Source organism: Oncorhynchus tshawytscha, linkage group LG30 (genome assembly GCF_018296145.1).
Source record: "Oncorhynchus tshawytscha isolate Ot180627B linkage group LG30, Otsh_v2.0, whole genome shotgun sequence".
Classification (NCBI taxonomy): Eukaryota; Metazoa; Chordata; class Actinopteri; order Salmoniformes; family Salmonidae; genus Oncorhynchus; species Oncorhynchus tshawytscha.
Window position 1 is genome coordinate 36,718,015 of NC_056458.1, and position 26,228 is coordinate 36,744,242.

A 26,228-nucleotide genomic window follows, 5' to 3' on the forward strand; every position below is an offset into this window, starting at 1 on the left:
AGGATGCAACATTTCCAACAAGTCAGTTCGTCAAATTTCTGCCCTGCTAGAGCTGCCCCGGTCAACTGTAAGGGCTGTTATTGTGAAGTAGAAATGTCTAGGAGCAACAATGACTCAGCCGCGAAGTGGTAGGCCACACAAGCTCAAAGAATGGGACCAGCGAGTGCTGAAGCACGTAAAAACGTCTGTCCTCGGTTGCAACACTCACTACCGAGTTTCATACTGTCTCTGGAAGCAACGTCAGCAAAATAATTATTCGTCAGGAGCTTCATGAAATGGGTTTCCATGGCCGAGCAGCTGCACACAAGCCTAAGATCACCATGTGCAATGCCAAGCGTCGGCTGGAGTGGTGTAAAGCTCGCCGCCATTGGACTCTGGAGCAGTGAAAACACGTTCTCTGGAGTGATGAATTACGCTTCATCATCTGGCAGTCTGACGGACGAATCTGGGTTTGGCGGTTGCCAGGAGAAGGCTACCTGCCCCAATGCATAGTGCCAACTGTAAAGTGGTCTGGTTGAGGAGGAATAATGGTCTGGAGCTGTTCCTGCATTCCCGGATACTGCATTGAAGGTAAATGCTGCATTTGTCGGCTCAATCTGAATGACCTTTACATTTAAATTGCGCTATAGTGCGGATCTTCCTCTGTCCGGATTGAATCTAGCCTTAGGGAAACTTCCCCCTACACCTTCCTATTGAGTGAACACTCTGAACATACAGTACAGAAAGCTCAGATAGTTCTCCTAAATGTTGCTCTTAGAACTGCTGTGAGGCCACTTTCATTCCCATCCAAACCAAATGTCCACAAAAACCTTCAGAAATCTTCTTCTCATGAACTGTAAATCAGATTGTCTCAACTTGGGTTTGTAATTCTGTATGCATAATGTAGGTAAGGACAGTAGCCTATAAGGAGTGCTATGGAAGCATTAAGCCACCTAGTGGCACTGTAGAAAATGCACATACTTATAGCTCTTTGCTCGTTTGACATTTGGAAAAAGGCTCAAAGCTTAAAGTCCCCCTAGCAGCCCAAATCATCCCAGTCTCTGAAGTTTCTTTAAAGCTACTGTAAAACGATTTGGATGCGAGTCAACGATTGATGACCGTTGCTAGGTAAATCAGATGGAAAAGAGGGGATTGCAGTCTACTTGTCCATATACAATCATTATATGTGGAAGAGTAATTTGGGTGAACTATCCCTGTACTGAAACACTGCTGCAGCAATCGCCTCTACACGCAGAGCAGCCATGCAGCTAATGAGGCAGAGAGACTCACCTCAGCCTAAAGCCCACACATACCTCGGTACAGCGGTCAGCTAGGCAGGACTGAGAGCGCATGACTCAGTCAATCAGACTAACCTTTGGACTGAGAGAGTTCATCATCTAGATGAACAGGTATAATCAAAAGGTTTTATAAAAAATAATACAACACATATCATCCAAAGAGGGAATCTGAGTCTTAAAGCCAATTTCTTCCTAGACACGTGATGTGCTTCCACCTGAGATTGCAGAGATTTAGGGGAGAACAAGAGCAGATTCGCACAGGCTTGGCTGGCAGAGCTGTCCCTTCAATGAGAGAGATAATAATGCGCATTGCAACCAGCAGGAAAACAATGCAGAGCGAGAGACAGAAAGAAAGAAAAATATAGAAAATGATTCAGTGCTGTAACTAGATGAGGTTCTAAAACAGGTCTTGTAATGTGTCAACAGAGTAGTGTCATCTGTAGAAAAACCTTTGAGTGTCTCTAAAAACATTTTTTTTTAAATAAATTGTAAAAAGATCCATTCCTCAAGCTTTGTATAGTTTGACAAAGATGCAACGTCTACCGTCTTAATTTGAGATGTGTCTTGTTTTGTTCCACTTAAGCTTTAGTCCCTGGAGTAAAACAAATGTTGGTACCTTATACTCTTCATTACAACACAGCATGCAGAGAACAAAGCAATGCATACACACACGAACTTGCAGAGCTTTCATTCACAATTATCCTCTCTTTCTCATACACAAGCACACACACAACCACATAGGCACACAACACAGGCACAGACACACAGCTGACTAGCACACATACCTCTCTGTGTGTGCTTCAGCTCCTCTATCCTCCTTTCTCTGCTACAACTAGTCTGTCTCACACTGGGGGCTGCCTTCCTGTCTTCTGTTCGCCTGGATACTGTACGCTCACTCACTCAGCACGCTCACTCACTCAGCACGCTCACTCACTCAGCACGTTCACTCACTCAGCACGTTCACTCAGCACGCTCACTCACAGTCCTCTGACTTTGCCCAGTGCAACAGTAAGCAAGCCAACATGCATGGGGGAAGGAATATCTTTCTCATCTGGCAAGCTGAAGGATGGATAGAGGAGAGGCCAATTGGGAAGGTGTTTGTAATAAGGAGTAGGCAGGCAGCAGTGTTAACATCCATTGGCTGCTATCCAAGTATAGTAGAGCACAATCCCCAAACACCTGCCCCCATGGGCTGAAGCTGCCTTACCATGGAAAAGGGGAGGGAAGCATCCTCCCGTTACTATCTATCAAAATGACTTCTCGTTTTATTTCTCTGCTGCAGTACAAAAATGTATCTGGATAAGAGTGTCTGCTAAATTACTAAAATGCACAAATCAGATAAAGTTAATTGAGTGGAATGAATCCTACGACGGGTAGATTGGAAAACTAGTGGGCAGGAAGCAAACGAGAAAAGGATGATGCCACACCTCTAATAGTTTCTTATTCATTCATCATGCCGTTAAATACAGCAGTGTAAATCTAAGCTGTATATGCAACTGGGTAGACTATATTAGACTCCAGTCATGCACGGAATGGCTTTAACGATAGGCAGCCTGGAAATACTTGAATCCATATGGAATCCCTTGGATGAGTGTCAAACTCATTACTAAAAAGTTCAAACAGAGAAATCACACCAGATGATATTAAAATGTGCACTGATATGTTTTATCATGCCAACAGATTCTGGCCCTTGAATTCATGTACACAATTCAGACTCCATAAACGGGTGTCTATCAGAGACACTACCATGAAGAAAACATGTAAGAAATTTATGATATAAGATTACATGATGTAATGTATGAAAGAATATTACAAAACAAGATGCCCGTTTGTGTCTATAAAGATAGTTTACCTCTGTGTATTGTTCCCTTTAGAATCACCTGATTCAAGCCCTCAAAAAGTAAATCTGGATAGTATTAGACAGCTGCCCAAATCTATTTCACAAGCACTCTCAACACTCGGATCATGATGGAGCTTCTTTCTGACACATGCATTGAGGGGGAAAATAGTCGTGGCACAACATGTTACATAGAGACAGGGTTATCCAAGATCCAAGGTTATCCAAGTAACCGAATCCTCTGTAATTTGGAAAGCTTAAAATAATAACATAAAATGCGTCAGAAATAGTAATTATAGCAACTGAATTTCCAGTCACCTAAACCATTGTCTAGGTTTCCCTAGGGAAAGGGTGTGAACATGTGCTTTAATATTAAAGGGATCGTTCATCCAAATTACCCATGTTTACCTTGCCACTGTCTCCAAATGCTAGCTTTTTAGCACTTTGACACAAAACTAATGCAAGTGAATATCTCTGATTTCAGATTTGTTGGTATTTCGTTAATCATCTTTAACAAACTTTATTGAGCTACACAATACATTTTAAACACCTTGGGAGGATTTGGACATTAAACAAAGAAATCAGAAAGATGTCTCTTTCAAAACAAAAGCACTTAGATATTTTGTAAAGAATGTATATTTAGAAAATATATGAAACACATGAATAAGGGAGACAGGAATAGTAGCTTATGTGCTACCGAAAATGACTTATTTTTCTCTCTGCATGTACTTGTGTGTCATGATGACTGGGTTTGTCAGTTACCTATATACATGTGTGGCAATAATACAAATAAATCATATGAATAATAATAAAATGCGGACAAATACTAGGAACCAATTTACTAAGATTTGCCCTCGTTCAATGTTGGGCTCAAATTATTTTAAAGAATAAAAAAATAAAAAAAGCTTAAATAAAGAATTAAACAGGCAATTAAATGGGTTGGCCTTGAGTTCAGCAAAATAAAGTGCAAAAAGTTGAAAAGAATCCAACAAAAAGAGGATGTGTCAATGGATGGATGGAGCAAGATGTGTTGATGGATGGGTGGAATAGGATGTGTTGATGGATGGGTGGAGATGGGATGTATTGATGGATGGGTGGAGATAGGATGTATTGATGGATGGGTGGAGATAGGATGTATTGATGGATGGGTGGAGATAGGATGTATTGATGGATGGGTGGAGATAGGATGTGTTGATGGATGGGTGGAGATAGGATGTATTGATGGATGGGTGGAGATAGGATGTGTTGATGATGGGTGGAATAGGATGTGTTGATGGATGGGTGGAATAGGATGTGTTGATGGATGGGTGGAATAGGATGTATTGATGGATGGGTGGAGATAGGATGTGTTGATGGATGGGTGGAGATAGGATGTGTTGATGGATGGGTGGAATAAGATGTGTTGATGGATGGCTGGAGATAGGATGTTTGATGAATGGGTGGAGATAGGATGTGTTGATGGATGGGTGGAGATAGGATGTATTGATGGATGGGTGGAATAGGATGTGTTGATGGATGGGTGGAATAGGATGTGTTGATGGATGGGTGGAATAGGATGTGTTGATGGATGGGTGGAATAGGATGTGTTGATGGATGGGTGGAATAGGATGTGTTGATGGATGGGTGGAGATAGGATGTGTTGATGGATGGGTGGAATAGGATGTGTTGATGGATGGGTGGAGATAGGATGTGTTGATGGATGGGTGGAATAGGATGTGTTGATGGATGGGTGGAATAGGATGTGTTGATGGATGGGTGGAATAGGATGTGTTGATGGATGGGTGGAATAGGATGTGTTGATGGATGGGTGGAGATAGGATGTGTTGATGGATGGGTGGAATAGGATGTGTTGATGGATGGGTGGGGATAGGATGTGTTGATGAATGGGTGGAATAGGATGTGTTGATGGATGGGTGGAGATAGGATGTATTGATGGATGGGTGGAGATAGGATGTGTTGATGGATGGGTGGAATAGGATGTGTTGATGGATGGGTGGAGTAGGATGTATTGATGGATGGGTGGAATAGGATGTGTTGATGGATGGGTGGAGATAGGATGTGTTGATGGATGGGTGGAGATAGGATGTGTTGATGGATGGGTGGAATAGGATGTATTGATGGATGGGTGGGGATAGGATGTGTTGATGGATGGGTGGAGATAGGATGTGTTGATGGATGGGTGGAGATAGGATGTATTGATGGATGGGTGGAGATAGGATGTGTTGATGGATGGGTGGAATAGGATGTGTTGATGGATGGGTGGAGATAGGATGTATTGATGGATGGGTGGAATAGGATGTGTTGATGGATGGGTGGAGATAGGATGTATTTATGGATGGGTGGAATAGGATGTATTTATGGATGGGTGGAGATAGGATGTGTTGATGGATGGGTGGAATAGGATGTATTGATGGATGGGTGGAGATAGGATGTGTTGATGGATGGGTGGAGATAGGATGTATTGATGGATGGGTGGAGATAGGATGTATTGATGGATGGGTGGAATAGGATGTGTTGATGGATGGGTGGAATAGGATGTGTTGATGGATGGGTGGAATAGGATGTGTTGATGGATGGGTGGAGATAGGATGTATTGATGGATGGGTGGGTGGAGATAGGATGTGTTGATGGATGGGTGGAATAGGATGTGTTGATGGATGGGTGGAATAGGATGTGTTGATGGATGGAATAGGATGTGTTGATGGATGGGTGGAGATAGGATGTGTTGATGGATGGGTGGAGATAGGATGTATTGATGGATGGGTGGAGATAGGATGTATTGATGGATGGGTGGAGATAGGATGTGTTGATGGATGGGTGGAGATAGGATGTATTGATGGATGGGTGGAGATAGGATGTGTTGATGGATGGGTGGAGATAGGATGTGTTGATGGATGGGTGGAATAGGATGTGTTGATGGATGGGTGGAATAGATGTGTTGATGGATGGGTGGAATAGGATGTGTTGATGGATGGGTGGAGATAGGATGTGTTGATGGATGGGTGGAATAGGATGTGTTGATGGATGGGTGGAGATAGGATGTGTTGATGGATGGGTGGAATAAGATGTGTTGATGGATGGCTGGAGATAGGATGTTTTGATGGATGGGTGGAGATAGGATGTGTTGATGGATGGGTGGAGATAGGATGTGTTGATGGATGGGTGGAATAGTATGTGTTGATGGATGACTGGAGATAGGATGTGTTGATGGATGGGTGGAATAGGATGTGTTGATGGATGGGTGGAATAGGATGTGTTGATGGATGGGTGGAGATAGGATGTGTTGATGGATGGGTGGAATAAGATGTGTTGATGGATGGCTGGAGATAGGATGTTTTGATGGATGGGTGGAGATAGGATGTGTTGATTGATGGGTGGAGATAGGATGTGTTGATGGATGGGTGGAATAGGATGTGTTGATGGATGGCTGGAGATAGGATGTGTTGATGGATGGGTGGAATAGGATGTGTTGATGGATGGGTGGAATAGGATGTGTTGATGGATGAGTGGAATAGGATGTGTTGATGGATGGGTGGAGATAGGATGTGTTGATGGATGGGTGGAGATAGGATGTGTTGATGGATGGGTGGAATAGGATGTGTTGATGGATGGGTGGAGATAGGATGTGTTGATGGATGGGTGGAGATAGGATGTGTTGATGGATGGGTGGAATAGGATGTATTGATGGATGGGTGGGGATAGGATGATGGATGGGTGGAGATAGGATGTGTTGATGGATGGGTGGAGATAGGATGTATTGATGGATGGGTGGAGATAGGATGTGTTGATGGATGGGTGGAATAGGATGTGTTGATGGATGGGTGGAGATAGGATGTATTGATGGATGGGTGGAATAGGATGTGTTGATGGATGGGTGGAGATAGGATGTATTTATGGATGGGTGGAATAGGATGTATTTATGGATGGGTGGAGATAGGATGTGTTGATGGATGGGTGGAATAGGATGTATTGATGGATGGGTGGAGATAGGATGTGTTGATGGATGGGTGGAGATAGGATGTATTGATGGATGGGTGGAGATAGGATGTATTGATGGATGGGTGGAATAGGATGTGTTGATGGATGGGTGGAATAGGATGTGTTGATGGATGGGTGGAATAGGATGTGTTGATGGATGGGTGGAGGTAGGATGTATTGATGGATGGGTGGAGATAGGATGTGTTGATGGATGGGTGGAATAGGATGTGTTGATGGATGGGTGGAATAGGATGTGTTGATGGATGGAATAGGATGTGTTGATGGATGGGTGGAGATAGGATGTGTTGATGGATGGGTGGAGATAGGATGTATTGATGGATGGGTGGAGATAGGATGTATTGATGGATGGGTGGAGATAGGATGTGTTGATGGATGGGTGGAGATAGGATGTATTGATGGATGGGTGGAGATAGGATGTGTTGATGGATGGGTGGAGATAGGATGTGTTGATGGATGGGTGGAATAGGATGTGTTGATGGATGGGTGGAATAGGATGTGTTGATGGATGGGTGGAATAGGATGTGTTGATGGATGGGTGGAGATAGGATGTGTTGATGGATGGGTGGAATAGGATGTGTTGATGGATGGGTGGAGATAGGATGTGTTGATGGATGGGTGGAATAAGATGTGTTGATGGATGGCTGGAGATAGGATGTTTTGATGGATGGGTGGAGATAGGATGTGTTGATGGATGGGTGGAGATAGGATGTGTTGATGGATGGGTGGAATAGTATGTGTTGATGGATGACTGGAGATAGGATGTGTTGATGGATGGGTGGAATAGGATGTGTTGATGGATGGGTGGAATAGGATGTGTTGATGGATGGGTGGAGATAGGATGTGTTGATGGATGGGTGGAATAAGATGTGTTGATGGATGGCTGGAGATAGGATGTTTTGATGGATGGGTGGAGATAGGATGTGTTGATTGATGGGTGGAGATAGGATGTGTTGATGGATGGGTGGAATAGGATGTGTTGATGGATGGCTGGAGATAGGATGTGTTGATGGATGGGTGGAATAGGATGTGTTGATGGATGGGTGGAATAGGATGTGTTGATGGATGAGTGGAATAGGATGTGTTGATGGATGGGTGGAGATAGGATGTGTTGATGGATGGGTGGAGATAGGATGTGTTGATGGATGGGTGGAATAGGATGTGTTGATGGATGGGTGGAATAGGATGTGTTGATGGATGGGTGGGGATAGGATGTGTTGATGGATGGGTGTAATAGGATGTGTTGATGGATGGGTGGAGATAGGATGTATTGATGGATGGGTGGAGATAGGATGTGTTGATGGATGGGTGGAATAGGATGTGTTGCTGGATGGGTGGAGATAGGATGTATTGATGGATGGGTGGAATAGGATGTGTTGATGGATGGGTGGAATAGGATGTGTTGATGGATGGGTGGAGATAGGATGTGTTGATGGATGGGTGGAGATAGGATGTATTGATGGATGGGTGGAGATAGGATGTGTTGATGGATGGGTGGAATAGGATGTATTGATGGATGGGTGGAGATAGGATGTGTTGATGGATGGGTGGAGATAGGATGTATTGATGGATGGGTGGAGATAGGATGTATTGATGGATGGGTGGAATAGGATGTGTTGATGGATGGGTGGAATAGGATGTGTTGATGGATGGGTGGAATAGGATGTGTTGATGGATGGGTGGAGATAGGATGTATTGATGGTTGGGTGGGTGGAGATAGGATGTGTTGATGGATGGGTGGAATAGGATGTGTTGATGGATGGGTGGAATAGGATGTGTTGATGGATGGGTGGGGATAGGATGTGTTGATGGATGGGTGGAATAGGATGTGTTGATGGATGGGTGGAGATAGGATGTATTGATGGATGGGTGGAGATAGGATGTGTTGATGGATGGGTGGAATAGGATGTGTTGATGGATGGGTGGAGATAGGATGTATTGATGGATGGGTGGAATAGGATGTGTTGATGGATGGGTGGAGATAGGATGTATTTATGGATGGGTGGAGATAGGATGTGTTAATGGATGGGTGGAATAGGATGTATTTATGGATGGGTGGAGATAGGATGTGTTGATGGATGGGTGGAATAGGATGTATTGATGGATGGGTGGAGATAGGATGTGTTGATGGATGGGTGGAGATAGGATGTATTGATGGATGGGTGGAGATAGGATGTATTGATGGATGGGTGGAATAGGATGTGTTGATGGATGGGTGGAATAGGATGTGATGGATGGGTGGAATAGGATGTGTTGATGGATGGGTGGAGATAGGATGTATTGATGGATGGGTGGGTGGAGATAGGATGTGTTGATGGATGGGTGGAATAGGATGTGTTGATGGATGGGTGGAATAGGATGTGTTGATGGATGGGTGGAATAGGATGTGTTGATGGATGGGTGGAGATAGGATGTGTTGATGGATGGGTGGAGATAGGATGTATTGATGGATGGGTGGAGATAGGATGTATTGATGGATGGGTGGAGATAGGATGTGTTGATGGATGGGTGGAGACAGGATGTATTGATGGATGGGTGGAGATAGGATGTGTTGATGGATGGGTGGAGATAGGATGTGTTGATGGATGGGTGGAGATAGGATGTATTGATGGATGGGTGGAGATAGGATGTATTGATGGATGGGTGGAGATAGGATGTGTTGATGGATGGGTGGAGATAGGATGTGTTGATGGATGGGTGGAATAGGATGTGTTGATGGATGGGTGGAGATAGGATGTATTGATGGATGGGTGGAATAGGATGTGTTGATGGATGGGTGGAGATAGGATGTGTTGATGGATGGGTGGAGATAGGATGTGTTAATGGATGGGTGGAATAGGATGTATTTATGGATGGGTGGAGATAGGATGTGTTGATGGATGGGTGGAATAGGATGTATTGATGGATGGGTGGAGATAGGATGTGTTGATGGATGGGTGGAGATAGGATGTATTGATGGATGGGTGGAGATAGGATGTATTGATGGATGGGTGGAATAGGATGTGTTGATGGATGGGTGGAATAGGATGTGTTGATGGATGGGTGGAATAGGATGTGTTGATGGATGGGTGGAGATAGGATGTATTGATGGATGGGTGGGTGGAGATAGGATGTGTTGATGGATGGGTGGAATAGGATGTGTTGATGGATGGGTGGAATATGATGTGTTGATGGATGGGTGGAATAGGGTGTGTTGATGGATGGGTGGAGATAGGATGTGTTGATGGATGGGTGGAGATAGGATGTATTGATGGATGGGTGGAGAGAGGATGTGTTGATGGATGGATGGAATAAGATGTGTTAATGGATGGATGGATGAATGGAATAGGATGTGTTAATGGATGATGTGAGATCTTGATGCCTTACACCAGGAAAAAGCACAGTGGGCATTGGTTTGGGCCTCTGAGCTGGGGTATAGTGTCAAGACCTGAAAGACAGACTGTGACTGAAGTCTCCTACATTCTGTATTTACCATAGTTGGGTGCATTAAGATGTTTAGATGGCTGCGGTTCATTTCCTCAAAAGATTGCAGCGAATTCATTCATTGTTTTATCAGTGATAAACAGTTTAATATAAACAAAAACCTGTATTATTTGTAATTTGAAGTGATTTTTCATCGTTGCAAAGGGGAGAGATGCAATTGCCACTCCAATTGAAGAATGACCCAGGACATAGTAATATAATTCGGTCACAGTCATATAGAAGGGGTGTGCATGGGAATGAGGTATGTACAGTTGAAGTCGGAAGTTTACATACACCTTAGCCAAATACATTTAAACTCAGTTTTTCACAATTCCTTACATTTAATCCTTAGGCCAGTTAGGATCACCACTTCATTTTAAGAATGTGAAATGTCAGAATAATAGTAGAGAGAATGATTTATTTCAGATTTTATTTCTTTCATCACATTCCCAGTGGGTCAGAAGTTTACATACACTCAATTAGCAATTGGTAGCTTTGCCTTTAAATTGTTCAACTGGGGTCAAACGTTTTGGGTAGCCTTCTACAAGCTTCCCACAATAAGTTGGGTGAATTTTGGCCCATTACTCAACAGCAATGCATTTTATGGCAATGTACTGGTATTTACTAGACAATTATAGTTCTGGCCCTTAAAAAGTTATTTTTACTTAAAACTTTCCTGCAGTGAAGGTGACCCGCGGAGATCCATACAACAGCAAGTGCTGTCAAATACTCACAAATGTTCCTCATTTGACCTGCTGTTGCCAAAGTCATCGGGAAAAAAGTCCTGACGTTCTTTCATTTGATTTTCAGCAATTATATTGGCAGATTGTTCAGTTTGTGAACTACATTTACATTTGCTCTTATCCAGAGCGACTAGGGTTAAGTGCCCTGCTCAAGAGCACAGACCTAGTCGGCTCAGGGATTCGATTCAGCGACCTTCCAGTTACTGGTCTATAGCTCTTAACTGCTAGGCTACCTGCTGTCCCAACTTTCTAACTTTGCAGCTGGATGTGCTCAAAAAACATTTCTATGACCAAATGTACCGTGTACTGATTCTGAGGACAATCTCGGACAAACTGATTCGTAGCAGGACAATCTTCCCAGAATACACCTTTACAGGCCCATGACTCCCTCTAAACGCAGACATCCCATGAAGTATTGCCAAAGACAACCGCTGACTTTAATCAAACATGACATGTCTTGGCACACTAATCAAAGCAACTCAATGCACCATAGGCAATGTACTGGAGATTTACAAGACGGAGATGGACAGAAAATGTCCCTTGTGGGTTATTAGTGTTTATTTGCTTTTGTGAAATTATGTTAATATTTGTCCACAGGATTTGGTTATACTAGGGCAGTGGTCGCCAACCTTTTCTGAGCCTATTCAACATTAACACAGTCTTTGTTTTTTATTTTACTCACGGTGCCGGTGCCTCTGTATCTGATCATCAGTCTCTCAGCGGATAGAGGGAGAAAGCAGCAGAGGGTCCACCTCTTACCGCCCAGGTAGCCAAGTTTGCACCTCCAGTTCAAAAGGGAACAACTTCACCTACCCGATGTGCCAGGCAGCTTAATAAAGTGTACCTACAGCTAACAGCACGAGAGAAATTTATAAAATAGGAGTGAGTATTTTTTATTGTTGGCCTTTTTACAGAAATGTTCGGCGATCGACTTGGAATGCTCTGACGGGTTGATGACCACTGTCCTAGAGTGTGTTTTGACATTTGTCTTCCACCTTGATCATGAAGCTCAGTGATTGGCTGTTACAGCTGACACTCACCCTCGGGCCTGTACTGAGCAATGATGGTGACAGTTTGGCCCGCCCCCTTTAGTGCTGCAGCCGCTTGCTCGTGGGTGGCCCCGCGTAGGTCGATGCCATTAACCTGCAGTGACAGAAAGACACACCCATCTCTACATGAATTTTTTACTTTTTACAACTGCAAACAAAACCTATCAGGTTAAATAGTGCCATCCCTCCTTCCCTCTCCCTCTCTTTCCACTCATCCCATTCACCTCAATCCATGTGTGCGTGTATGTGTGTGCGTGTGCCTGTGCGTGTGCGTGTGTCTGTGCGTGTGTGTGTGTGTGTGTCTGTCTGTGTGTGTCTGTGTGTGTGTGTGTGTCTTTGTGCTCACTGCTCCAATGCAAGTCTGACAGTGTGAGGAAGTGAAGAGATTGGGAAGTGAGAGACTACGTGCCTGAGAGAAAGAGAGGGAACAAGTTATTCTTAGACATGAAAATCAGGCCAGAGCTGAAATGCGCCTTAACTGCCTACTATAATGAAGGTACCAAGGCCAAAGAAGGCAAGGGCACCCCAACCACAGTTTTACATCCGTTATAATGAGGCATCCAGAGTGATTTGAAAACCCACCTTACATGGTTGAAATAATAAAAATAGTGAAAGAGGTGTGTCTAACACGAGGGCCAAACCTTTAAACATGTTTTCCAAAGTTGCATCACTCCATGTCAAATTGGTGATGAGTTATGGCCACTAAATGTTTGCCACTGTGCCAGTATGTGGCTTGATGCAACCCTTTTACTGCGATAGGCTACTGCTCTTTCCAAGAGAATTTAACTTGTACATGTTAATCAATCATTTCATCCACACTGCTCGCGATTCTCTGCGTTTCCGAACGCTCAAAAATAACTTAGATTTGAGACGCTCAACACTGGGCATCCTTTCGCAAGTCCCGCCTCTTCCTTCTCCTAATTGGCTTTGAGGAGTATTATTTCTGTCAACAAACCAATGTGGGTGCTTGGAAGAGGAACGAGAAAATATAAATCAAAGATAACAAACTAAAAGCTCAAAAAGAACTCATTTAGGTTTCCTCTTTTATGTGTGTTAATAGAGGGAGTAGAGAAACACACGATTCTGAAACACACAATTCTGATTCCGGGTCAAAATTCAACAAAGATCCATGGCCTCCCGGGTGGCGCAATGGTCTAAAGCACTGCATCGCAGTGCTAGCTGTGCCACCAGAGACTCTGGGTTTGAGCCCAGGCTCTGTTGCAGCTGGCTGCGACCGGGAGGCCCATGGGGTGGTGAACCACTGGCCCAGCATCATCTGGCTGCCTTCCGGGTTGGATGCGCGCTGTGTTAAGAAGCAGTGCGGCCTGGTTGGGTTGTGTTTCGGAGGACGCATGGCTTTCGACCTTTGTCTCTCCTGAGCCCGTACGGGAGTTGTAGCGATGAGACAAGATAGTAACTACTAACAATTGGATACCATGAAAAGGGGGTAAAATTCAAAACAACAACAAACAAAAATGTAGAATTGGTGTGGATAGACAAAATCAACACGCGGTTCAAAAGTTACAGCTAGGGGTGTAACGGTTCACCAAACCCACGGTTTTGGGGTCATGTTTCAGTTCAGTTCAATGTAATGCCAACCGTTACTGTAGTGTTGGTATTCCTGGTTCCATATATGATCATTACAGCCTTCAGTTAATTTAGCATTACATTTGCACATCAATTATCTGTACAAGTTTGATTTGACAGTTTGGCTGATAGAATGAATGTATAGGCATTGGAATTTTGAGAAACAATTCATCAAATTGAATTGGCTTGTTAATCGGCCATTTTATGACATAACAACGTTTTCTTCGCAATATAGTTAGGTGCACGTAGACCAGCGAGCACACATTAAATCTGGTGTCAAAAGGCTGTTCCTAGGACCCCTAATAATAGTTCAATTCAGTTTTGAGATTACTTTGAACACGTTTTACTAAATTCAACAAATAATTCCAATTACGTTCAACCTGAAAAATGTGTGCGAATATAGAAATGATCAAATCAAATAAACAGACCTATGACTGCCTGCCTTCTCATGAACAAAATAAATCAGTAAAGATGTATAGTTTTGATAGAAGGCTACAGATATACAATGCTGGCAAGCGTTTGCACTCACATGTATCGACTGTACCGTACTGTGTGTACATAAGAGTGTCTTTGTTTACAGTATACGAAAATGACTTAGTACTGGGACTGTTTCTCAGGACCATCTTGAAAATGGGAACTCTCATGGATATAATCTTGCCCATTATAGTCTCAGTATATTTATGAATACATGTACATACCTGTGTGTGTGTATGTAGAAACAATATCAGTATAAATGTGTACTTCATCCTGTGCGTTTGTTGGGGTAAACTCACCGACAAGATCTGGTCTCCCCTCCGCAGCTCTCCGCTCAGGTCGGCAGGCCCACCCGCCAGGATGAAGGAGACAAAGATGCCCTCTCCGTCCTCCCCGCCCACGATGTTGAATCCCAGGCCTGTGGAGCCCTTGTGGAGGACCATCCTCCTGGGATCCCTGTACAAACAGGTCAGATAGTACATCAGCTCAGCATCCGAGTCCGAGGGGCTTAGCATCTTGACTGTCCGTCCAGGAGAGAGAAGAAGAAAGACAACCAAGCAGTACAGATGCGTTGGCACGTAGAGCGTACAGGGCACAGTACGGAGATGGCAGAGGCCCAAAGGGGGATTGTGCTCTACTTAGATCATTGTCCCATTTCTGACTGGTTTCCTGGAGACGAGGAGCCTGCACATGAGCGTGAGGGGAAAAGTGTGCACGCACACACACACTTCCTCACACAGACACGTATGAAGACAGAGCTAGCCTCTGTCACCAGCTCCCACTGGAATAAAGTCAAATAGGAATCAGGACATTCTGAGAACACCTTCCCCAAGAACTCTTTGGAGAGATGAGACTGATTTTCCTTGCAGTTCCACCAATCTACTGTGAATGGAGCACTGTCTCTGTCAAACCAACACAAAATGATCTACACAATAATATCTGTAAAGTAAAGCTAGATGATTCTGAGTTGGTAGCCAGGTCTCTTCTTGAGTTTCTTGACAAGGACAGATCAAGTCTGGAAATCAAGCTATAGAGATGGATAGAAATGCATTTCAAACAACTTTGGTTCGTATGTGTCAAGTGTCTCCGAGAAGGAATGCTGATCGAGGATCAGGTGTAACCTTATTCAATGTGATCGAAAAATTGCACACACCAGGGGTGTGAGTACTTTCTGAAGGCACTGACCCAGGAGTGCCTTCAGAAAGGTGTGTGCTGACTTCTTCCACATTTTGTTGTGTTACAGTCTAAATTTAAAATAACATTGAGACATTGTGTTACTGGCCTACACACAATACCTTATAATGTCAAAGAGGAATAATGTTTTTCAAATTTGAAAACATTTACTGAAAAATGAAAAGCTGAAATGTCAAGAGTCAAGTTTTCAACCCATTTGTTATGACCAGCCTAAATAAGTTCAGTATTAAAAACATGCTTAACAAGTCACAATTTTTTTATACCTTTATTTAACTAGGCAAGTCAGTTAAGAACAAATTCTTATTTTCAATGACGGCCTAGGAACAGTGGATTTACTGCATGTTCAGGGGCAGAAGGACAGATTTGTACCTTGTCAGCTCAGGGGTTTGAACTTGCAACCTTCCAGTTACTAGTCCAACGCTCTAACCACTAGGCTAACCAGCCACACTCTGTGTGCAATAATAGTGTTCAACATGATTTTTGAATGACTACCTCATCGCTGTACCCCACACATACAATTATCTGTAAGGTCCCTCAGTCTTGCAGTGAATTTCAAACACAGATTCAAAAACAAGGACCAGGGAGGTTTACCAATGTCTCGCAAAGAAGGGCAGATATTTGTAGATATCTGTAGATAAAAAGCAGACATTGAATATCCCTTTCAGTATAGTGAAGTTATGACTGAAGTCTGAAGTCGGCTTTTGACTGAAGTCGGCTTGAAAATCCATGACAAGAATTGCAAATGGATTTCTAGCAATGATCAACAACCAACTTGACAGAGTTAGAAGAATTTTTAAAAGAATAATGTGCAAATATTATACAATGCAGGTGTGCAAAGCTCTAAGAGACTTACCCAGAAAGACCAAAATGTATTGTAACATGTATTGACTCAGGGGTGTGAATACTTATGTAAATTTGATATTTCTGTATATCATTTTCAATACATTTGCAAAATGCTCTAAAAACATGTGTATGCTTTGTCATTATGGGGATTATGGGATCAATTTTGAATTCAGGCTTTAACAGAACTAAATGTGGAATAGTCAAGGGGTATGATTACCTTCTGAAGAAACTGTGGTATGTAGGTTCCCTTAGATTGTTGTGATAGGACCTAACACTTGTTCTACATTCGATCGCCATCTACTGGAGTATTAAAGGAACACTTCACTGATCTTATACTTCATATATTCAGCACCACACCAGTATATAAAGTTGAAGTCAGAAGTGTACATACACCTTAGCCAAGTACATTTAATCTCAGTTCTTCACAATTTCTGACATTTAATCCTAGTAAAAATTCACTGTCTTAGGTCAGTTAGGATCACCACTTTATTTTAAGAATGTGAAATGTCAGAATAATAGAAGAGAGAATAATTTATTTCAGCTTTTATTTCTTTCATCACATTCCTAGTGGGTCAGAAGTTTACACTCAATTAGTATTTGGTAGCATTGCCTTTAAATTGTTTAACTTGGGTCAAACATTTTGAGTAGCCTTCCACAAGCTTCCCACAATAAGTTGGGTGAATTTTGGCCCATTCCTCCTGACAGAGCTGGTGTAACTGAGTCAGGTTTGTAGGCCTCCTCGCACACACTTTTTCATATCTATAGGATTGAGGTCAGGGCTTTGTGATGGCCACTCCAATACCTTGATATTGTTGTCCTTAAGCCATTTTGCCACAACTTTGCTTGGGGTCATTGTCCATTTGGAAGACACATTTACGACCAAGCTGTAATTTCCTGACTGATGTCTTGAGATGTTGCTTCAATATATCCACATAATTTTCCTACCTCATGATGCCAGGAGGGCTGCAGCAAAGCACCCCAAAAACATGATGCTCCCACCTGCGTGCTTCACAGTTAGGATGGTGTTCTTGGGCTTGCAAGCCTCCCCCTTTTTCCTCCAAACATAACGATGGTCATTATGGCCAAACAGTTCTATTTTTGTTTCATCAGACCAGAGGACATTTCTCCAAAAAGTATGATCTTTGTCCCCATGTGCAGTTGCAAACCGTAGTCTGGCTTTTTCATGGCGGTTTTGGAGCAGTGGCTTCTTCCTTGCTGAGCGGCCTTTCAGGTTATGTCGATATAGGACTCGTTTTACTGTGGATATAGATACTTTTGTACCTGTTTCCTTCAGCAACTTCACAAGGTCCTTTGCTGTTGTTCTGGGATTGATTTGCACTTTTCGCACCAAAGTATGTTCATCTCTAGGAGACAGAACGCGTCTCCTTCCTGAGCGGTATGATGGCTGCGTGGTCCCATGGTGTTTATACTTGCGTACTATTGTTTGTACAGATGAACGTGGTATCTTCAGGCATTTGTAAATTGCTCCCAAGGATGAACCAGACTTGTGGAGGTCTACAATTTATTTTCTGAGGTCTTGGCTGATTTCTTTTGATTTCCAGTGATGTCAAGCAAAGAGGCACTGAGTTTGAAGGGTGGCCTTGAAATACATCCACAGGTACACCTACAATTGATTCAAATTGAAGCTTCTAAAGCCATGACATCATTCTGGAATTTTCCAAGCTGTTTAAAGGCACAGTCAACTTAGTGTATGTAAACTTCTGACCCACTGGAATTGTGATACAGTGAATTAAGTGAAATAATCTGTCTGTAAACAATTGTTGGAAAAATTACTTATGTCATGCACAAAGTAGATGTCCTAACCGACTTGACAAAACTATAGTTTGTTAACAAGAAATTTGTGGAGTGGTTGAAAATGAGTTTTAATGACTCCAATCTAAGTGTATGTAAACTTCCGACTTCAACTGTACATGTGAAAATGGCACATTTGTACATGACGTAAAAAAGAAATGTAAAAAAGAAAAAAAAGGTGAAATAGGTATTTAAAGCACTTGGGTAAAGCAGTGGCACCTAAACATTTTTAAGGTGTGTCTCAAAAAATGTGTGAAATAAGATTAGTGTAGGACATTGTCTGAGCATGGTGATCCTTGTAAGCTTTCCTGTAAGAAAAGAACTACCACGAATTTGAACTGTGACACCACAGAGCAGGTGTGTAATGATTCTGTTGCAAAATATTTTGTCTGTTGCAAACAAGAGTTTCTATTGAACAAATTCAGGTAGGTCCCTCCCAGTTTCATTTCCTCTTTTTGCTTCCGTTTGGTTCTTAAACAGTAAACGGTTTCTGTAATGAATACACCCCAAGCAAATTCCAATCACCCCAGGCAAATAAACATTTGGACCTCGAAGCCAGTTCCCCTGCTGATTTAAATTATTTCCCTCTAATAAGGGACTGATTTAGACCTGGGACACCTGGTGTGTGCAATTAATTATCAGGTTAAACCAGCAATAGTCCGGACCTCCAGGCTGAGATTTGAATATCCGTGCAATAGAGCACCTATAAAACATCGTATTCAGCTTGTTTTGGTATTCAGCATGTTTTGGTTATACAGCATGTTTTGGTTATACAGCATGTTTTGGTTATACAGCATGTTTTGGTTATACAGCATGTTTTGGTTATACAGCATGTTTTGGTTATACAGCATGTTTTGGTATACAGCTGAGGGATTGTGGGAACGGCCAACCTGCCAGCACTCAACAGAGAATTGCTTCCAAAATGTAACACTAGATGGCAACCAAACTCCAGATGGCACCTGAATGTCCCTTAATATGGCACAAAAGTTTAAACCAAACTTGAAATGACGCCACGTATTTCAAATCTTCTTAATGTAGCGGATAATATTGGTTGGGAATTATATTCATGTAAATGGGGATATGTAAATGTTTGTCTTTCTGTGATTCGGGGCTCATATTCACAAAGAATCTGAGACAATCCTGAGAGAATACTCATGAACTGTGCTCAGACCAGCTTTGAGTATATAACTGAGGCATTCTCAGCTAAGACAATGCATATGGTTGACCCCCTTGCTAGGAATGAGAAGACGCTTTCCCCTCTCTCATTGGTAGATGCACCCTTTTTAAAGACTATTGAGATGGACAAGTTCAGGTAGTCCTTCTCGACTCGTCCATTTTCTAGTGAATACAACCCTGATGCTTCTGTTAGAACACACACAGGATTTAAGCCAGGCTCTCACCCTCCCTCAGTGTCCCTAGAGGCCCCCTGTGACACCAACATAGCCAGCTGCAACCCAGTGATAAGGAGAACGGGATGGTTAGGCAGCTGGAGGCCCACAGGAGGCTATTCTAGGCTAGAATGCAGGGAGGTAGCCTACAGTTAAAATGCTAATGCTAACATAGTTCTGTAATATCGATTCAGCACACCTGCAATAGCTAACAGACGATTGCAGCACCACGACAACCACAGGCATCTCAACACAATCATGTGGGCGAACAGGAAAACAAACAAACAGAGAAAGTTCATTGTGAATTCCACCTTTCTCTGGATAAGCTCAGACAACCAATCCCACCTATGCATTAAACATGCTCCATGATATGCCGTTCTCTTCTCGCCTCCAATTTATTTCATCTCACCTTTTGTTAGTCTTTACCAGAATATTTATACTCATGCAGGTCCTTTGATATTAAAGTGTTAAAATATGAAAATATTGCTGGGAGAATGCCATGAAAGTGAGAAGTGAACTGACATTTTGAATGCAGATGGTTGGGTAGGCTGCTTAAACATGTCAGCTGGCCAAAAACATTTATTTTCAACCTTCATGCATTGTCAAAGCTGGTCAAAATAAAGTTACGTGATTTCCATTGGAGTTTTGATAGAGACAACAAGACTGTACATATAACATGACCATGCTATCTAAGTACTTGTGTTTAAGCAGTTCCCACTCAACCTACTCAAATTACAGTAGAATGAGAGGTGAATACATCCCACTGGGCACAGATGTCAGTTCAACGTTTAGTTTTGATTTACATTTGGTTGAGTTTTCAACTAATGTGAATTCAACAAGAAAATACCATGTCATTGGATTTAGGTTAAAAGTTTTTTTTTAAAGAAAAAAGAAATTCCCTTAAGTTGATGACTTTTTGCAAATCCAATGAGTCAACGCCATCAAGTTGATTCTTTCGGTCGAAATGACGTGGAAACAACGTTAATTGAACCAGTTTTTGCCCATTGGATTAATCCTTTGAGAAATGCTTGGAACTGCACACCCCCTTGCATTCTAGAGGAAGAGGTTTTAAAAAAAGATACGATTTGATTATTTCCTGCTCCCTCTGAGAAGTTGAATGGCAAAGCACAGCTCTCTAGGGTTGTAATTGAATTAGTAGAATGAAAATGGCAGTGCACTTAGCCCACACAACATTGAGGAAATGCCCCCCCCCCCAAAAAAAGGGTGACAAGGCAATCCAAATAACATGTTCTATGTCCCAAATGGCACCCTATTCCTTACATAGTGCATTACTTTTGACCTGCACCCCATGGGCCCTGGTCAAAATTGTGCACTGTATATGGAATAGTGTGCCATTTGGGACGTAACCACTGCCTTCCAGTTATTAATAATGGTTCAAAGAAGTGGTTATGCCTACCAATGAGCAATTAGACAAAATGTTCACCTTTTTTTTATGACATACTAAAATGCTCTGGTATTCTGTGATTGTGAGGCTCTGTGATTGTGAGGCTCTTGCTAAATCTCTGTAAAAGGAGACAGTAGCTAAGGCTCCTTATTAAAACATTGAAATAGCTAATAAAATCATTATTAAATTCAGGTGGACTAAATTAAACTCTGATATCCTGGTAGATTGGGTAAAGTTTCCTCTAGGTACAGATCTAGGTTCAGCTTCCCCTCCCCCTACCTAACCTTAACCATCAGTGGGAAAAATGACCCAAGATCAGTGTCTAGGGGCAAATTCACCCTACAGTACGTCAATCATTTCTGTCAACTACCCTTGACCTATCAATGAAGGATTATTGAATCCCATTTGATGGTTCTCAAATGCATCTCAGTTAACAATGTTTGACATGTCAAGACACATCAAGTGTAGGGAAAGTCATCGAAATGAAATGAATTCAATATTGAGTCGGCACAGCCAGAAAAAATCTATGAACATCCTTTCATCCCTACTTGTCATTTTAAGCCAGAGAAGCATTTGTGTGACACATATGTACACAATACAAATGGTATGGAAGGATGCCAAGTAAAGCTACATTCTGACAAATGGTTGAAAAAAAACAATCATACAAATTACTAAGTCAAATTTTGGGTTCATCCACATGATCAGAGCTTGATAAAGACCTACCATAGTGTGCTTCAACTGGGTGACTCTTCAACAGCAAATAAAACAACATATGCCATTCATTTGAACCATTGTCAATGCCCAAATAAGTGTCAGCAGTTTGAAATATCCCTTGTAAGTTTAACTTTGACCAAATACAAAAACAAACCCTACTCCGCCTCTCCTTTAGGCTGCCACATGTGAACAACACCATTTCATTAATAATAAATAATCATTAATAAATATCTAACAAGCGCTGCAATTACTTGCATAACGGACAGGAGGCTTATCCATTGAAATATGATGCAGGAAGTGCCAAGTCTCCATTCCATAGACATAAAAACCATTAGATGGTGATAGCTCTGACATCAGCCATGTATTCCTATGGAAAACTCCCGACGGCGCATGAAGCCAGAAATATTTTAATTTGAAGTGTGCCATATTACTGAATACGGCTGAATGGCACCCAACAAAATTGCTAAAGATCATGGAGAAAGTGGCCGTAAGTAGCAAAGGATCATGGTTGATGTAGTCATTTTCATTCTGCCTGAGAGACACGTACAAAGAACGTGCATGAGCCTCCTCGTAGCCTGCCAGCCCGTGATTGGTCTGTGTCACCACGTGGTTCCGTGTTGTAATGATTCTGGACAGTCAGATAGCTAGCAAAAATGGCTAGAAGCTGCCATGTGGGGAATCGTAGTCCCACAAAATTATTCATGTTAGCAGTTAAGCTTTCAAGATAAAGCACTTTCAGTAAAAAGCAAAAAGAGTGAACTGCTAATCTAGAAAATGTATCAAAACACTAGAGATGTTTTTTTTTTAGTAAAGTGATCCTTTAACCGCCTTAACCTTCAGTGTACAGTATTCTGTTAGTATTGTTATTGTATTAGGTTGGTCAAACTTGAACAATATGGATGAAGCTCAGACGGCTCACTTGAACTCATCTGGTCCTAACAGCATCCATAACACCTTATGCCTTATTCATGAATGCCATCACACGCCCCAGCTCTGCTGATTGTATCCATAGATACGCTGCTCATGCATAAATGATAAACAGGATGAAATAATCAAAAAAGCCCTGCACAAACAAGATAAAGTGCTATTAATAGGAGAACAAAGACAAACTGTAATTGTATGCTTACCACTAACAGAATCTTGATAATTATCATATAAAGTGGCACCTCAATACTTATATTTCAATTGATGAGAAGAAGTACTGCTGTTCTTGTTGATGTTTCAATATGTAAATTATTATAACTCCCATCGAGGCCAATTAGGAATTACTTTAGTTTTCATAAAATAATACAGATAATTGAAATTCTAAATAAACAAGCAAACATTAACGAAGGTGAAGGCCGTCCTGACCCAGAAGGATAGTGCTTGTGGTTTCAACTACAATGTGTTTAGGGAGAGCTAAGAAAGAGAGATATACTATTTTTGAATCTCAGATAGTTTGAGAATATCTCTAATATCTATGACCAATGCAATCACTTGCCCCTTAACATTACGATCCCACCAACGGGCAAAATCACGTTGAATGAATATTATAGCAACGTCATAATAGCAACGTCATATTTCAATGGAATTCTTTGTTGGCTTTGCAAAAAGTGCGTCTAAAACCATTGCACCGAAGTAAAAATGATCCATGCTGACTTCCATAATGACATTTTCTGAGTCCTTCTGACAGTAGTTGCTATAGGCTTCAACAAACCACATTTATCAAAATGCCCTGATGCTTTTCAAAGAAGAAACGTTTACTTTGAACAACGCTGCCTGTGCTTGAGAAAGATAAGGCCAGCACTTTTGGACTGGATCAGACCCCTTTGAGACAGAAGATTCTCATTTACATTTGAATCATTTAGCAGACACTCTTATCCAGAGTGACGTACAGTAAGTGTATTCATCTTAAAGACATATGAGAACAGATAACCAACACAATTTTGGAATGTTGTTTTGTTTTGTCACAAAATGTCAGAAAGTCAGTTGGCAATGCAATCGACACCAACATCTTACAATTGTATAACTTTCAATGGACTTATAATCAAAGCCAGACTAAGTATAGCACTTTTACTGAGAAAGAAACAAATAACGATAATAAGAAACATTATTGTTCAAGTGACACACGGTGCAAGGCAAGTCATGTCATAGCAGAGGTGTAATGGGGACTGATGGGGAGACCGACGGGCCAATCACGTACATTGAGAGAGCGGATCAGACCCCCTTGAGAGAGAGGGTCAGACCCCTTAAAGAGAGAAGACCAGACCCTTTAGAGAGGACCATACCCCCTGGAGAGAGAGGGCCATTCCCCCGGGAGAGAGAGGACCATTCCCCCTGGGGAGAGAGGACCATTCCCCCTGGAGAGAGAGGACCATTCCCCCTGGAGAGAGAGGACCATTCCCCTTGGAGAGAGAGGACCATTCCCCTGGAGAGAGAAGACCATTCCCCTTGGAGAGAGAGGACCATACCCCTTGGAGAGAGAGGACCATACCCCTTGGAGAGAGAGGGATATCAAGGGAGGAGAGGCATGCAGGCTTAGAGAGAGCCAGACCTTTGGGAACGAGTGAGTGTGTGAGGTAGTGAGTGAGTGACGTAGTGAGTGAGAAAGTTAGGATAGGAAGAGAGTAGGGGCATGGAGAGAGAGGGAGGAGTGTCATGCAGGCTTACAGAGAGCCAGAACTTTGGGAACGAGTGAGTGTGTGAGGATATGAAGACAGCATGGGCACTCCATGCAATACCATGCAAAGCTAGGCCACGCAGCGGGTAGTGGGTAGAATACCTGGTGATCTCGAAGTCAGGGAGCAGGCCTAAGTGATAGTGAGGGAAGGGTATGGAGTGGAGGAGGCTTTTGTCACACTCCACGGGGGAATAGTGGTGGGGAGAAGGTGCTTTGTTCACAGTGCTGTAAACTGGCTCAGGAGGCCTGGGGGGGTACGAGAGAAGAGCAGAGAAAGTGGTTAGTACAGAGAGAGAGAGAGAGACAGAGAGAGAGAGACAGAGAGAGAGAGACAGAGAGAGAGACAGAGAGAGACAGAGAGAGAGACAGAGAGAGACAGAGAGAGAGACAGAGAGAGACAGAGAGAGAGACAGAGAGAGAGACAGAGAGAGACAGAGAGAGACAGAGAGAGACAGAGAGAGAGAGAGAGAGAGACAGAGAGAGAGACAGAGAGAGACAGAGACAGAGACAGAGACAGAGACAGAGACAGAGACAGAGAGACAGAGAGAGACAGAGACAGAGACAGAGAGAGAGAGACAGAGAGAGAGAGAGAGACAGAGAGAGAGAGAGAAATAACACATAGGTTGCGGGAGTGAAATAGGAAAGGAAGAAGCCAACCTTTAGTTGATTTATAAAGCATGTACATATGCACTCAGGTTTTTGTTGTTTTAAATGCCAAAACGCCTATCAATCAATCACATGTATTTATAAAGCCCTTTTTACATCAGCCGATGTCACAAAGTGCTATACAGAAACTCAGCCTAAAACCCCAAACAGCAAGCAATTCAGATGTAGAAGCGCCTACAGTTACATGTTTTAGTTTTATTCTACAGAATTTGAATTCCACTTTCTGGGGTAAAATCATTCTTTCACCCCCCCATGCTGTCGCACAAAGAGCCCTCCTGCAGTCTTCCACTTATCTAGGTCTGACACTCCAAGATAGCTTTAGCATTAGCACTCTAGTGAGTTTTCCATCCACTTTATCTTTGAGACGAATCAAAAAAATGTTAACTTGTTTTTTGCATGAACCGAAGTGCTTTGAACCATGATTGTACCAGGAAAGGAAAGCCTACTACCACGTGTATGGTGCGTTAGCCAGCCACATATCGGGGGAAAAAAACGAAAACGAAAAACTTTAAGCTTAATTTATTTATTTTTATCATTAATTTTGTCAATGGGTATTCATAGTACATTACTAAAGCCTTTTCAGGGGGAAAAAGGATACTTTGAACAGAAACACTGACATGATTATGGGGGGATGAATACTCAGACAGCACATTTTTTTTAAATACATTATATATATGATTACAGGAATCATGTCAGTGTTTCTGTGTTTCTCTCTCTCTCTCTCTATATATATATATATATATATATATATATATATATATATATATATATATATACATACAGTATATTTAACTTGAGCATAGTAAAATGAGACTTATTCTATATGCATGCAGCCTCTTTTGTGTTAAAGAGACTGGACTCTGTTTATCATGCATCCTTACACATTGTTACAAATGCAAAGTCACTCACCCAACATTTGCACCTTGAACCATATGGTGGGTTGGACCTTGCTTTACATGTTCATTTACAAAGCCAATCTGGGTAAACTCTCTCTACCTTTGTAGCCTGCATATATGTGTAAAACAATGGTGTTGTATTGATTGCTGCCGCGTACTTGGCCAGGCCTCCTTTGCAAAAAATAACCCTGTGTCTCAATGGGATTTGCCTGGTTAAATAAATAAA

The 26,228-nt window shown here is 42.3% G+C and overlaps 1 protein-coding gene across 18 annotated transcripts in view; it reads right to left on the reverse strand.

The window, feature by feature from the left end:
* Nucleotides 1–26,228, reverse strand: part of LOC112228216 (disks large homolog 2) — a 288,349-nt gene that overhangs the window by 17,817 nt on the left and 244,304 nt on the right. For 14 of the 18 annotated variants that reach the window (XR_006080421.1, XM_024393355.2, XM_024393358.2 and 11 more), the window contains 3 exons: nucleotides 24,543–24,686; nucleotides 14,725–14,881; nucleotides 12,356–12,458 (listed from right to left, as the gene is read on the reverse strand). Coding sequence is in view for 17 of the 18 variants with exons in the window: in XM_024393355.2 (XP_024249123.1) it covers nucleotides 12,356–12,458; nucleotides 14,725–14,881; nucleotides 24,543–24,686 (404 nt within the window). In the remaining variant the exon portion in view is untranslated. The remainder of the gene's footprint in view (nucleotides 1–12,355; nucleotides 12,459–14,724; nucleotides 14,882–24,542; nucleotides 24,687–26,228) is intronic. The other 4 variants (XM_024393362.2, XM_024393360.2, XM_024393361.2 and 1 more) reach the window with 1 other exon arrangement.